The sequence below is a fragment of the Ictalurus punctatus genome, chromosome 7 (genome assembly GCF_001660625.3).
Source record: "Ictalurus punctatus breed USDA103 chromosome 7, Coco_2.0, whole genome shotgun sequence".
NCBI classification, from domain to species: Eukaryota; Metazoa; Chordata; class Actinopteri; order Siluriformes; family Ictaluridae; genus Ictalurus; species Ictalurus punctatus.
The window spans coordinates 6,143,175-6,156,996 of record NC_030422.2 but is presented as its reverse complement, the minus strand read 5'-3'; the positions used below and the strand labels follow the sequence as shown (position 1 = coordinate 6,156,996).

At 38.8% G+C, this 13,822-nt stretch overlaps 2 protein-coding genes across 3 annotated transcripts in view; both read left to right on the top strand.

Moving 5' to 3' along the window:
- Nucleotides 1–1,190: 1,190 nt before the first annotated feature.
- rnf182 (ring finger protein 182) lies at nt 1,191–1,965 on the top strand. Its single transcript, XM_017471504.3, has one exon. It carries the CDS (start codon nt 1,191–1,193, stop codon nt 1,917–1,919), a length of 729 nt encoding a protein of 242 aa, XP_017326993.1. The 3' UTR covers nt 1,920–1,965.
- A 4,433-nt stretch (nt 1,966–6,398) lies between these two features.
- ranbp9 (RAN binding protein 9) overlaps nt 6,399–13,822 on the top strand; it is a 20,606-nt gene continuing 13,182 nt past the window's right edge. Inside the window, exons 1-3 of one of the 2 annotated variants that reach the window (XM_017472323.3) lie at nt 6,399–7,046; nt 12,456–12,567; nt 12,692–12,744. In XM_017472323.3, the coding sequence (XP_017327812.1) occupies nt 6,830–7,046; nt 12,456–12,567; nt 12,692–12,744 (382 nt within the window). In that variant the 5' untranslated portion in view covers nt 6,399–6,829. The remainder of the gene's footprint in view (nt 7,047–12,455; nt 12,568–12,691; nt 12,745–13,822) is intronic. The other variant, XM_017472322.3, reaches the window with a different exon arrangement.

The window sequence follows — 13,822 nt, the reverse complement described above, 5'->3', positions numbered from 1 at the left end:
TATTAAATACACTTCAGTTAGCGTGTTCAATATTTTTTTCCTGTGTCATTACTCTTTATTACACAGAACTTCATTCATGGACTTTAATGCTTGGATTTCTTTATATGTGTGGACATCTGAGTTAATACCAAAATCTGGTGAAAATTTCATGTGAATAACCTCATAGGATATATATTTACTGAAATAATACTTATTTTCCCACTGTATTTACGTGTGTGTGTTTGCGTGTACACACACACACACACACACACACACACACACACACACACACACACACACACACACACACATATATATATATATATATATATATATATATATATATATATATATATATATATATATATATGAGAGAGAGAGAGACAGAGAGCAGAGAGAGTGAACTGCTGTAGCTAATACTGAAATATGAAATAGTTTTTTAGCCAATGGCCCTTGTTTATTTGAAGAGAGTTTTCATAATCTTTCATGCTTACCGCCAGAATATAAAACCATCACGCATGATAGATCCTAAATAAAAGGTGTCAGCACAGAAGACAGAACAAGAGAGGCATAACCCTTTTTTTTCTCTGAGCAAAAATTAGACACTAATGAATTGGCTGAATATCCAGGGCAGTTTTAGTGCAGAATCCTGCTCTACTCCAAATAAAAATATATTTCTCAGTTATACTCTATGTCATTATTATGCAAACATTTAGGCAGTTCCATGAGATATTTTAAAATGAAAAAACATATGGGGATTTTTAAAAGTGTTAAGGAGGAAGGAAGGAAGGAAGGAAGAAACAAAGCACATCACATCAGTATTAACAGTGTGCCAGAATGGGGCGTGAAGAAACTAATTGGACTGAATTGCACAGGCAACAAAAGGCCTGGCTAGAATTTTCCAGGCCTGGTTTTACAGGACCTGCTTTGTTGCTGCTGCATTTGTTCTCTAGTGCTGTGTAAACAGTTATCCTTTCTGTGACAGCCTCTCTCCCCAGCCTTCCGTACAGAGCATGAAACTCTCCCTACATCAAACTCCAGTATGAAAAAACTCCCAGTTTTGCATGTGACCCTGAATTGGTAAAAGTTTTGGCGCAGACTGCCTGTCTGGCATCCAGCTGTAACATAGTGACTACCTTGAGACCATGTTCCCAAGCCTCTTCTTCTATTATGATAAGCCCATGCAAGAGCGCTGAGACCAGCAAGAGATCATGGGTCAACTACCAGAGGAAGTGGTGGAAGGTTTGACCACCGAGGAGCTGGAGTGTAAGATCTGCTATTGTGCTTATAATCTGTCCAGTCGGCGACCCAAAGTGCTCGAGTGCTGCCATCGTTTGTGCTCCAAATGCCTGGCAAAACTCCTCAATCTGGGTGAGTCACCCCCAAACTCGGTGGTCTGCCCTTTCTGCCGCTATGTTACTGGTCTTCCTGGAGAATCTGGCGGCAGTCTACCGGATGACTACAATTTAGTGACTGTGCTGTCCATCCAAAACCAATATCTGAATTTAAAGGGGAGCCAGGGTGAGATTTTGCTCAGTCCCGGACGTCTAAACTCTCTGGTGGGTTACTCAGCATCGGAATCGCCTTCATCTATATGCTCCAACTATGTGGTCATCACCATTATGGAGTCACTACAGGACAGTGCAATTTCAGCAGATCACCGCTCCTCCAGCCTGGACTCCATGGCCTCAGTGACGCGACGCTGCACAGTGTGGAACTGTACCACGCTGCTGTGCCAGGCATCAGCCCGAATTCTGTTGTGGGTCCTGGGGCTGTTGTACTTCAGCTCTCTGCCTACAGGTGTCTACTTACTCATCATGCAGAAGACCACTCTGGGAGTTCTGCTGATCAGCCTAGTGCCTGTCAGTCTACTCATGATCATGGTGTATGGGGTGTGTCGGTGTCTGTGCTATGAGTTTTGCAACTGTGTGCCACCTTAAGGATCAATACAGGGATGTCGCCTAAGTGATTGCAGCGCTCGGTGGATGTGACAATGGACCGACAGGTTTTGGACTGAGAAAAACCAGGTTTTTGAAAACAAAACTACTTTAGTCATAGAAAATAGAGTTTTATTTCAGATTATAATTTCTAACTATCAGTTTAATCTCTAGAATGTATGTATATTTATACCGCAGTTATTGATGGATTCTCAAATCTGAAGGTGTTGATTACATTTTTAACGGTTGTTCATAAATTATTTTACAGACCTGGTAGTTCTGGCTGTAATTAAAATTAAAGTATTATTGTATATGCGCTCATCCTAATACATTATCATTTCTACAGGAATAGCTCATACACAGCTTGTATAGCAGATACTTCATATTCTAAGACTAATAAAAAACTGACTTAAGTGTTTAAAAGTGCAGCATGTAATTAATTAATTAATTAAAAACTGTAATTGTTGTCAGTTTGCTGTGGTATAAGTAACACTTCAGGGTGTGCTGTGCCAACCCAATTCACCATTCTATTTGCCAATTTTGTTGCCATAGGGAAAATCTATTTATACTATGCACTTTTTTCTTAGCTACACAAAGAAGAACTATTAACTTCAACAGTTGACTAATAATTGATTTGACTATATGTGCACTTTATGATAACACATTCATAAAAAGTTCATATAAAAGACATCGCCTATGCCAATTACCAGTTTATAAACTTTATTTAGTATAAACACTCTTGTAAAAGAAATATAAAATATGGAAACATGTGAGACAGTTTGATTTCATTTAGGCCTACAAGCCACACACTTTAATCACACTGAAATTACCTCAGTTCAGCTACCCTGCCTATCCTTGATAGACAAACAGTTGCCTCTGAATGAACAGCAAGGCCAACTATTTTGTTTTTTGCTATACTCAGAAGACATTTGGGTTTGAAATCAAAAGATGGATATGAGACAATAGATAGAACAGATAGTCTTAAAGTAAATTAAAGTAAATAACACTTAATATTTGGTTGCATATCCCTTGCTTACAATAACTGCATCAAGCTGGTGACCCACTGACATCACCAAACTGTTGCACTGTTCTTTTATGATGCTTTTGCAGGCTTGTAATCCATCTTATTTCAGTTGTTGTTTGTTTTGAGTGTGAGTGTGTGTGTCTGTGTGTGTGTGTGTGGGGGGGCATTCTCTCTTCAGTCTCCTCTTCAGGAGGTGAAAATGCATGCTCAATTAGGTTAAGGTCTGATGATTGACTTGGTCAGTCTGAAACCTTTGTTGTGTTGGCAATGTGTCTTGGGTCATTGTCTTAATCATGCTGCATGATTAAGTTCCTCCCAATTAGGTTGGATGCATTTCTCTGTAAAATGGCAGACAGATTGTTTCTGTAGATGTCTGAATTCATTCTGTTGCTACCATCATGAGTTACATCATCAATAAATATTAGTGAGCCCATTCCAGAAGCAGCCATGCAAGCCCAAGCCATGACACTACCTCCAGTATGCTTGACTGATGAGCTTGTATGTTTTGGATCAGGACCATATCCTTTCTTTCTACACACTTTGGCATTTCCATTACTTTGGTAACAGTTAATCTTAGTTCCAGAACTTTTATGGCTCATCTCTGTATTTCTTTACGAATTCAAGTCAAGTCAAGTGGGTTTTATTGTGATTCTTCTACATACATTGGAAAGAAATGACGTTTCTTCAGGACCATGGTGCAACATGGAACAGTACGCAAGACTGCATAATGTGCAAATAGACAACAGTGTGAGACGAATGCAAAACAATAATCACACAGAACAAAACAATAAATACACAGGACAATAGATACACAGAACATGGACTGCAAACTGTAAGCTATTGTATAATGTAGAGGCATAAGTATAGCAGCAATACTGGCAGCAAAAACAAGTTCCATAGTATAAAGTAACTGATGCAGTTATGTAAAGTGCAGTGTGCAGTAGCACCGAGTCTTACTGGGTTAGTTGCTGATCCTGACGGACAGGGGTCTCCAAGTCAGAAAGTCCAGGATGCAGTTGTAGTGGGAGGTGTTTAAACCCAGCAGGCTCAGCTTTCTTGTGTTTCTGTGGGATGATTGTGTTGAATGCTGAACTGAAGTGTATATGAACAGCACCCTTATGTAATTGTCCTTTTTGTCTAGATGGGTCAGGGGCAGATAGATGGCAGCAGAATTGGCATCCTCTGTTGAACGGTTGGGTTTTTCTTCACAGGTCTCACAGTGTTTCTGTCAGCAACTCCTCTTGTTTTCCTTAGACAATGTGTTCGATGACTGGTTGTTAATACTGTGTACCGGTTGTTTCTTTCTTTTTCAGGACATTCCAAATTGTGGTATTGGATATGTCCAATGCTTGTGCAATGGCTCTGATCTGATCGATTTTCCCTCTTTTCTCAGCTTATCTGCAAAAGCAGATGCAAATGCAGTCTGAAGTTTTTAAAGTTTAATAAAATTCAAAGCAAACACAAAACAAGAACTGCTGAACTCGTGGCAAAGTACAAGTCTAAAGAAAACAAGCACACATAAAGTGGCAAAGAAAGACAAATGCAAGACAATGTGTGCCGTGAAAAATTTGACTTATATACAGGTGCAGACAGTCATTTGATATGATCATATGAGGTGCAGTGGCTGATGGGAATCGTAGTCCAAATGCGTATTTCGGTATATCCATGACAAAAATGGCTTGCTTTTCTACCAAAGACAGCTCTGTGGTCTTTATTTTAGTTTAACCATTTAACCAACAAATGCAGCCTCTACAGGCAAAACCCAGGGCTCAAACCCATTCAGAGTTATTAATTGTTTAAACAACCAATTCAACATAGCACAACTGGGCAAAAGAAACACCTATCAGTCACATGTTCTAATATTTTTGATCACTTGAAAAATGGGAGTGCTCAAACAAAAGGTGCCATGTCCTAAGTTGTTTAGTACATCTAGACGTAAATATCAGGACATGAAAGTTGAAATTATGATCTATCGTCTGGTATTCTTTTGATCTCAAACCCAAATGTCTTCACTGTATAGCAGAAACAAATGAATTGGCCTTCCCGTTCCAATACTTTTGAAGGGGACCATATGTGCTGGCCTTTCAGGGTGTATTCTTGACTTGACTCCACTGTTTCAGGGATAGGTCCAAAATCCACCAAATCCTTTAACAGGATAAAGCAGTGATTAAAGATAAATGAGTTAATTGATGTATGTATTATGAGATGGCACTGTCTTCATATAAGGACATCACATTTTCTTCAAACTATGTTGTGTGTATACTCTCATAAGACCCGTTTGTTTGAGGATCTTAAGTGTATGTATAATAATAGTGGCCTGGTTGCGCCTCTTTTTTTATTAAACATCGTCAGTGTTAGCTGTTACTGGTGGACCATGGTCCAAATGGGGACTCAGCAAATTATTTCATCAGAACACACTACTGTAACATAACATATGACATAAACATACAGAGGGGGAAAAAAAAAACCAACAGGCTGTAATTCAGCGACCCGTGCTTTTTAAACATGAACCATTGTGGCTTCTCTAACATATTCACTGTTGTGACTTATGCAGTCAAATACATTTATGTAAATTATTTAGCTGAAAGCAGCTGATGGGACCAGAGACTAGCTACAAGGGTAGAAACATTAGGTAATAAGAGAGGTTTTCACAGATTTTCTTTGCTTTTTTATTTACCATCTCTGGTTTAACAGGCAAACACATGGCGCAGCTTGGACAAAGAAAAATCACTGATGAAACAGGATAATTAAAGATGATTGGATATAGAAGTATCCATTTATTTTCTTCATGACCGATGTCTATTCAGTGTTCAGAATCATAAGTGGCCAGAAAAAGAGAAAAGAATCAAATTGTCTTTGATAATTTGGTCCTTAGTAAGCAAGGAACTGGACGTAACTGGACCTTACCTGTTTTTTTTGTTTGTTTGTTTTGTTTTGTTTTATTTTGTTTTTAGTTGAATAACCATGCTTTATAAGCTTTAAACAGCTAATTAACTGAAAATATCAGCTCAATACACATTAAAATGCCCTATCTCTGTTGCTGGCATGCTGAGAATGGTTCACCGCACTAATGATATCTGGTCAGCAGTGGCCCTACAGTGGCCAGGGTCCCTGTCGTTTTATAAACAGGGTAAAGTGTATTTGGGTATTTGGAGTAAAATGCATCAGGGTATTTGGGGCAAAAGGTGTTTATCAGTTGTGCAAGATTCATGATAATCCTATCACACATGCACTGTTGTAGTTATATACACAGTAGGCAACATATGTAGTGATATTACCATCAAATAGATTCGTCCGATTTTGTTTATCGTGATTGAGATAAATGAACAAAGACGGTCCTCAAATAAGTGATTTGCTTTGTATTTCCGTGTAAACCCGTGCGGTTACACAAGGAGCACAGAGGACATGATATTGATAGGCTGTGTGTGTCTGGGCATGCATCAACTCCTGGAGAAGTGTGACTGGACTCCGCCTCAGCCAATTAGATCGCTGCATTTCTCACCAACAACAAACAAAAGATCGGACTGAGAGCTCTGTCGATGTCTCTGAATTATATTCCTCAATTCACTGCATGTCGTCCTAGAGAGTTGGATTCATGGTTTTTTGGCTTTGTTTCGTCACCTTCGTGCGTCGACTTTGTCTCAACAGCGAGGAGCTTCTCCGCTTCGCTAGCCTAGTCAGCCAGGAGCGCTGTTAGCGCCGTGCTCTCTGAAGCTAGCGAGCTCGCTAAGCCAAATTATTATTTTCCCCCAAAACCGAACAAACAGAAATAGTTCGTGTTCTGTGGTCGGTGACAGCAGATAGAGTTTATCGCTGGAGTCTTCCAGAGAGCTGTCCAGCTAAAAGTAGCTGGTTAGCTGCGAGTATTAAAGGGAGGAATCCGATCGCAATGTCCGGACCGTCATCGGGCTGCGGCTTTCTGATGTCGGTTGTTGTTCACGGAGACTTGGCTCTAAACGAGCAGGAAAAAGAGCTCAACCAGCGGCTCAGGCGCCTTTACCCGGCCGTGAACGAACAAGAAACTCCGCTGCCCAGATCCTGGAGCCCAAAGGACAAATTCAGCTACATCGGCCTGTCACAGAACAACCTGCGGGTGCATTATAAAGGTAACCAGCCTTATCAACAACAAAGCTAGCTGGCTAACCAAGTGGCTATACTGTATAAGTAGCCAGTTGGGTAGTGTGTATGTGTGTGTGTGTGTATATATATATATATATATATATATATATATATATATATATATATATATATATATATATATATATATATATATATATAAAATATGTTAGCAGTTGTGGGCTAGTATTGCTAAATAAATAAATAGCTTTACTACTTATTATCTACCAAGCGTCGATATTCAGCAGCTATTACAATTAGCTATTCAGAATTTTTACCCAGGTAACAGGATAATGCTGCCTGTACATGTTTGACAGCCTTGTCAAATTACCTAGCTAGCTTAAAAATGGATAAGATATCTCCAACTGTTTAGGCAAATATAATTTTTCGTAGTCGTATTGTTACAAGCTACATTCTGTATCCTGGTCATTTAATCAGTTGATGTGAAAATGATTTGATTACTACGACGGTGGGTAATCTCGACAGCCCAAGTTTTATTTTTTTATTTTTTTTTTATTTTTTATTTTTTTTAAAGCACTAACTAGCAAGATAGCGGTCTACGGTACTTTTTTAACACCGGTATTCAGGTAAACCCCGCCTAATTCGCTAGGATTTGGCTGCTCATTGGATGGACCCATCTATATTATTTCAGTGAACCGTCGATGAGGGTATTCTCTCAGCCAATCGGGACGCAGGAGCTTCCGCAAAACTGGTAGGAGAAAATGGCGTCAGAGTTTCTTGACTGAAATCCGGAAGTGGATAGATGTGTATTTTTAGCTAACCTCTTTTGTAGTTTGTTTGCGAGCCAAGACCAATAACATTGTACACTTTTTTTTTAATTGGATAAAGAGCAATAGTCATCCATTATAGTTACTCGTGTTAACAAATTAAATTGTCAGATCCTGCTAACGGTTAATATCATAAGAATCATGCCGGATATGCTGTAGGTAGCTAACTGAAGCCTGTGGGCTAATCGCGTTAGCTCAGTAAGGCCTTCTCGCGAATGCTGCTTATTTCCTGTGTAGCCGTTAAGAAGCAGTAGTAAACATGGTGCTGATGGATATCTTGCGTCAGATGTTTAGTTTACACAAGCTAATTAGTTAAACAATTTCTCACAAATTCGGCTAGTCCTGCAGAAGTGTCTGATGTTCTGCTGCCATTTTACTCACCACTGAAAGCTAGATTTTAAAAAAGTACAAACAGTCGCTACTGGCCGGTAGAGATTAAATATAGTGTGTGTGTGTGTGTGTGTGTATGTGTGTGTATGTATATATATATATATATATATATATATATATATATATATATATATATATATATATATATATATATATAAAATAGCGAGTATATACACTCACTTTATAGGAATACCTGTACACCAGCTTATTTATGCAGTTATCCATTCAGCCAATCATGTGGTAGCGACACAATGCATAAAATCATTCGGATACAGGTCACGAGCTTAAGTTAACGTTCACATTAAACATCATAATGGGGGGAAATGTGATCTCTGTGACTTTAACTGTGGCATGGTTGTTGGTACCAGATGGGCCGGTTTGAGTATTTTATCAACTGCTGTTTGATCTCCTGGAATTTTCACGCACAACAGTCTCTAGAGTTTACACAGAGTGGTGTGGAAGACAAAAACATCTTGTGTGTGGATGGTCTGCAGTCTGAAACACCTTGTTGATGAGAGAGGTCAGAGGAGAATGACCAGACTGGTTTGGACTGACAGGAAGGATATAGTAACTCAAATAATCACTCTTTACAACCGTGGTGAGCAGAAAAGCATCTCTGTGTGCACAACACATCAAACCTTGAGGTGGATGGGCTACAAGAGCAGAAGACCACATCAGGTTTCACTCCTGTCAGCCAAGAACAGGAATCTGAGGCTATCATAAGAACAGACTCTCCTAAACCAGTGAGTCATGATGGCCTCAGATTCCTGTTCCTGGCTGACATGAGTGGAACCTGATGCGGTCTTCAGGTTCTATGTTTTGTGCATGCTGAGATGCTTTTCTGCTCCTCAGGGTTGTAAAGAGTGATTAGATGAGTTACTATATCCTTCCTGGCTCGAACTAATCTGGCCATTTTCCTCTGACCTCACTCATCAACAAGGTGATTCCACCCACAGAACTGTCGCTTACTCATTGTTTTTTGTTTTTCACACCATTCTAACGACGCAAACTCTAGCGACTTTGAGGCGGTTGTGTGAAAAACCCAGATCAGCAGTTTCTGAAATATTCAAACCAGCCCATATCCCCAGGTTTTTCTCTGGTCAACCTAAAATGCAAATTGTACCACAAAGTCCATTGAGGATTTTTGTTTGCATTTTAGTTGGATTGAGAACCTTTTTTGTTTACTCAAAGTGGAAATTCCAGTTCACTGTGACCATAGAAGGAATATAGATAAGGTGATTAGACTGTTCTTAGTTTCCTTTTGTTTACTGCTTGTCCAGTGTTTTTGTAATATTGATATTATAGGAAAAGTCCACCCTGGAACACATTAAATATCCTTCTATTACAATGTTTGAGATGTGATGAGTGATTATAGTGCTAATTTGTTGGTTGGTGTTGTATTTTAGTAATTCCTGCGAACCTATGATGTGGTGATGTCACAGAAGGACAGTGCTAGTTCAGTTACAATGGTGTATAATAGGAAAATATTCAGTAATCCCAAACTTAAGGGATAACAGAGGTTTCACTGCTAGTTCCTAAAAAAACAAAAGAACAAGAGCTTCTTTTCTCAATGAGCATTTTCTAGTGATGTTACAGTGCCCTCCACTAATATTGGCACCCTTGGTAAAAAATATGAGCAAGGCTGTGAAAATTTGTCTTTATTGTTTAACCTTTTTGATATTTTGTTCAAACAATTCACAAAAATACTCTTCTCTCATGGATATCAAATTGCAAAGGGAAAAAAAAAAAGTTTTTTCTAAAAACATCTCTGATAAATATAGGTGTGCAACAATTATTGGCACCCTTTTAGTCAATACTTTGTGCTACCTCCCTTTGCCAAGATAAGAGCTCTGAGTCTTCTCCTATAATGCCTGATGAGGTTGGCGAATACATGGTGAGGGATCTGAGACCATTCCTCCATACAGAATCTCTCCAAATCCTTCAAATTTCAAGGTCCACACTGGTGGAGTCTCCTCTTCAGTTCACCACACAGGTTTTCTATGGGGTTCAGGTCAGGGGACTGGGATGGTCATGGCAGGACCTTGATTTTGTGGTCAGTAAACCATTTTTGTGTTGATTTTGATGTATGTTTTGGATCATTGTCCTGCTGGAAGATCCAACCATGGCCCATTTGAAGTTTTCTGGCAGAGACAGTCAGGTTTTCATTTAATATCTGTTGATATTTGATGGAGTCCATGATGCCATGTATCCTAACAAAATGTCCAGGTCCTCTGGCCGAAAAACAGCCCCAAAACATTAAAGAGCCACCACCATATTTAACCGTGGACATGAGGTACATTTCCATATGGCTACCCCTCTGTGTGCACCAAAACCACCTCTGGTGTTTATTACCAAAAAGGTTTTTGGTTTCATCTGACCATAGAACCCGATCCCATTTGAAGTTCCAGTAGTGTCTGGCACACTGAAGACGCTCGAGTTTGTTTTTGGATGAGAGTAGAAGCTTTTTTCCTGAAACCCTTCCAGACAACTTGTGGTGATGTAGGTGACTTCAGATTGTAGTTTTGGAGACATTCTGACCCCAAGACACAACTAACTTCTGCAATTCTCCAGCTGTGATCCTTGGAGATTTTTTTGTACACTCGAACCATCTTCTTCAGTGCGTTGAGGCGATCTAGACACACGTCCAATTCCAGGTCGATTCATAACATTTCCAGTTGACTGGAACTTCTTAATTATTGCCCTGATGGTGGAAATGGGCATTTTCAATGCTTGTACTATTTTCTTATATCCACTTCCCATTTTGTGAAGCTCAACAACCTTTTGCCGCACATCACAGCTATATTCCTTGGTCTTACCCATTGTGATGAATGACTAAGGGAATTTGGCCTGTGTGTTCCCTCATATTTATACACCTGTGAAACAGGAAGTCGTGGTCGAACAATTTCCTGTTCCTAGTCACCCAGGTGTACTAAAAAATGTAAAATATCAATGGGAATATGTTTTTCTCATATGAGTTCATAGGGGTGTCAATAATTGTTGCACACACATTTAACAAAGATCTTTTATTTATTTATTTATTTTTTTGGATAAACCTGTGTTTGCAATTGTTTGATATCCAAGAGAGTAGAGTAGAGTATTTTTTTTTTTTTTTTTTAACAAACGATCAAAAGGTTAAACAATAAAGCACATTTTTCACAATCCCGAAGTTCTAAAAGGCAATTTGGCAGTATGACCGTTACAGCAGAGACTCTGCTAGTTAGGATCTACAAGATGACAGGGGTGAATTAGTATTGGCATAAAAATTGTAGCTTTGGAACCTCCTCTGTTTAGGCATTTGCATCTCAAAACACATTACATGAAGGAAGATTGTCTGAAGACACACAGAGTAGGATTTCAGAGTTTATCAGGATGCAAAATAATAATTATAACAACATTTCTTATAGCAACAAGTCATCTTTTGGTCATGGAACCACAAACTATTTATTTATTTAAATACATAAATGTGTGTGACGTGCTTGCCATGTTTCCTGTAAAAATCCATCGCAACCTTATGACCGCTTCCCGATCCAGCCATGAGAATAATTTCACTACTTTTTTTTTTTTTTTTTTTTTTTTTTTTTGGTCAAAGGCGTTCTTAAAGTCTTTCTGGAAAAAAATTTATTTAATATAAAGTAAGGATGACCCATTTTGCTCAAAAGTGTTATTTTCTCCTATTTATGTAGACTTTTGGGACACCCTGTATTTATAAAATATCATTTGCAATAATATAATTTTTATTTTAAATAAGCACAAGAAATGACTTAATCATCCAGAACCATTAGCCTAAAAATACCATTTCAGGTTTAAGGAGCATACAGGAAGTCTCGGAAGTATTATGAACTGTACAGTCAGGAACTGCTGGTTGGCAGTGGCAATTGCGTAAATTCAGGTGGTTGGTGGATTTTTAGGTGACTGCATAACAGTACATTTTTGTTATAAGCCTTATATATTACCATTTGGTTATATATTGTCCACATGGCCCACACATTTAACCACTTTCTAATTATCACCGTTAACATTATTTGTAAAGTGATTGATCATTTGTTGTATGTCAAAATAATTTTTTTATGTCCGAATTTTTGTAATGATGGGAATATTAACATGACACACAAGTCCTCTCTTGTGTTACTTATATATTGAGATCCCTTTTGTTGATTTTAAATCGAAATGCTTTAGAATCCATTCACCTTGGCTTTGATGGTATCTTTGTCTGGTTTTTAGGTCATGGAAAGACACCTAAGGATGCGGCATCTGTTCGTGCGACTCATCCTATTCCAGCTGCCTGTGGGGTCTATTACTTTGAGGTGAAAATCATCAGTAAAGGACGAGATGGGTAAGTAAGCTGATCAACATGATTTTAGAATAAGCATATATTATTTAGTGCAATCCAGATGGTTTATATAAATTCAAAACATGTACATCATTCTCTCTCTCTCTCTCTTTTTCTCTCGTTTCAGGTACATGGGGATTGGTCTTTCTGCCCAGGGGGTCAACATGAACAGACTTCCAGGTAAAAACAGACAATTAGGATATTTGATCAGATTGAATGAGACAGTTGTCGGTGTCTGTCTGAAACAGTTTTCGACTGTCTGTCAAGACAAGAATGTAAAGTGCCAGATGTGTGTTTATGTGAAAAAAGGTTGATGGAAAGATTAATCCCTGCTGATCCCTCTTATTGAGTGTAACGTTGAGGAACTAAGAAACGTTGCTTAATCAGTTTCATCATCTTTATTTTAAATGTAGCCCGCTTGAGGACGTCTCATTCTACGAATTATGGTCAAACACCCCCCCCCCCCCCCCCCCCCAATTTATTGAAATGGTTCAACTTGCAGGTTCATCACATTTTGATTAACTAGCCTGCTAAGAAAACACAATCTTAGTTCTGTGAACTCCATCTTTCACAGGATTGCGTTACATTGGAGTTTGACTATATGCACTTTATGGAATTGCACAGAATTGTGATCTGTTTTAACTGATTACTAGATTCCCAGTAGAGTGTTTCTACATTCGATTACATCTAATTGCTTGATTCAGCCTTTACATTATTAAAAACTAGTAATCCTGTGCAGGCTTGAGTTAAAAAATGTTTTATGACTATCAATTTTCACAAGTGCATTAGCTGTTAGAATTTGAATAGCAAATTTCTTCATTCATACGAGACTGGTGTCGCAGATCCACAGTAAAACTCCAGTAAGCCATAGCCTAAAGGAATAAATGTCATTTATTTACTGATTCCATCGCCTGATCGAGAAAGAGCAAAGTATTGCAGGTGTGCCGGTTGATAATGTGGTGAGTCCTTATGCAGTACTTATGGTGGTGATTAGTCCAGGGGACTCAGGTAAGCTTAGTCTAGTCCAGGGGACGCGGGGTGAGCTTAGTCTAGTCCAGGGGACGCGGGGTGAGCTTAGTCTAGTCCAGGGGACGCGGGGTGAGCTTAGTCTAGTCCAGGGGACGCGGGGTGAGCTTAGTCTAGGTGGTTCAATGACGGATACTGATTTGTGACAGACAAGGGAAGTGTTAACTAACAATAATCAATTAATCTATTGATTATTTTTCTGATTAAAGGGTTAATTAGATCATTTTAGAAA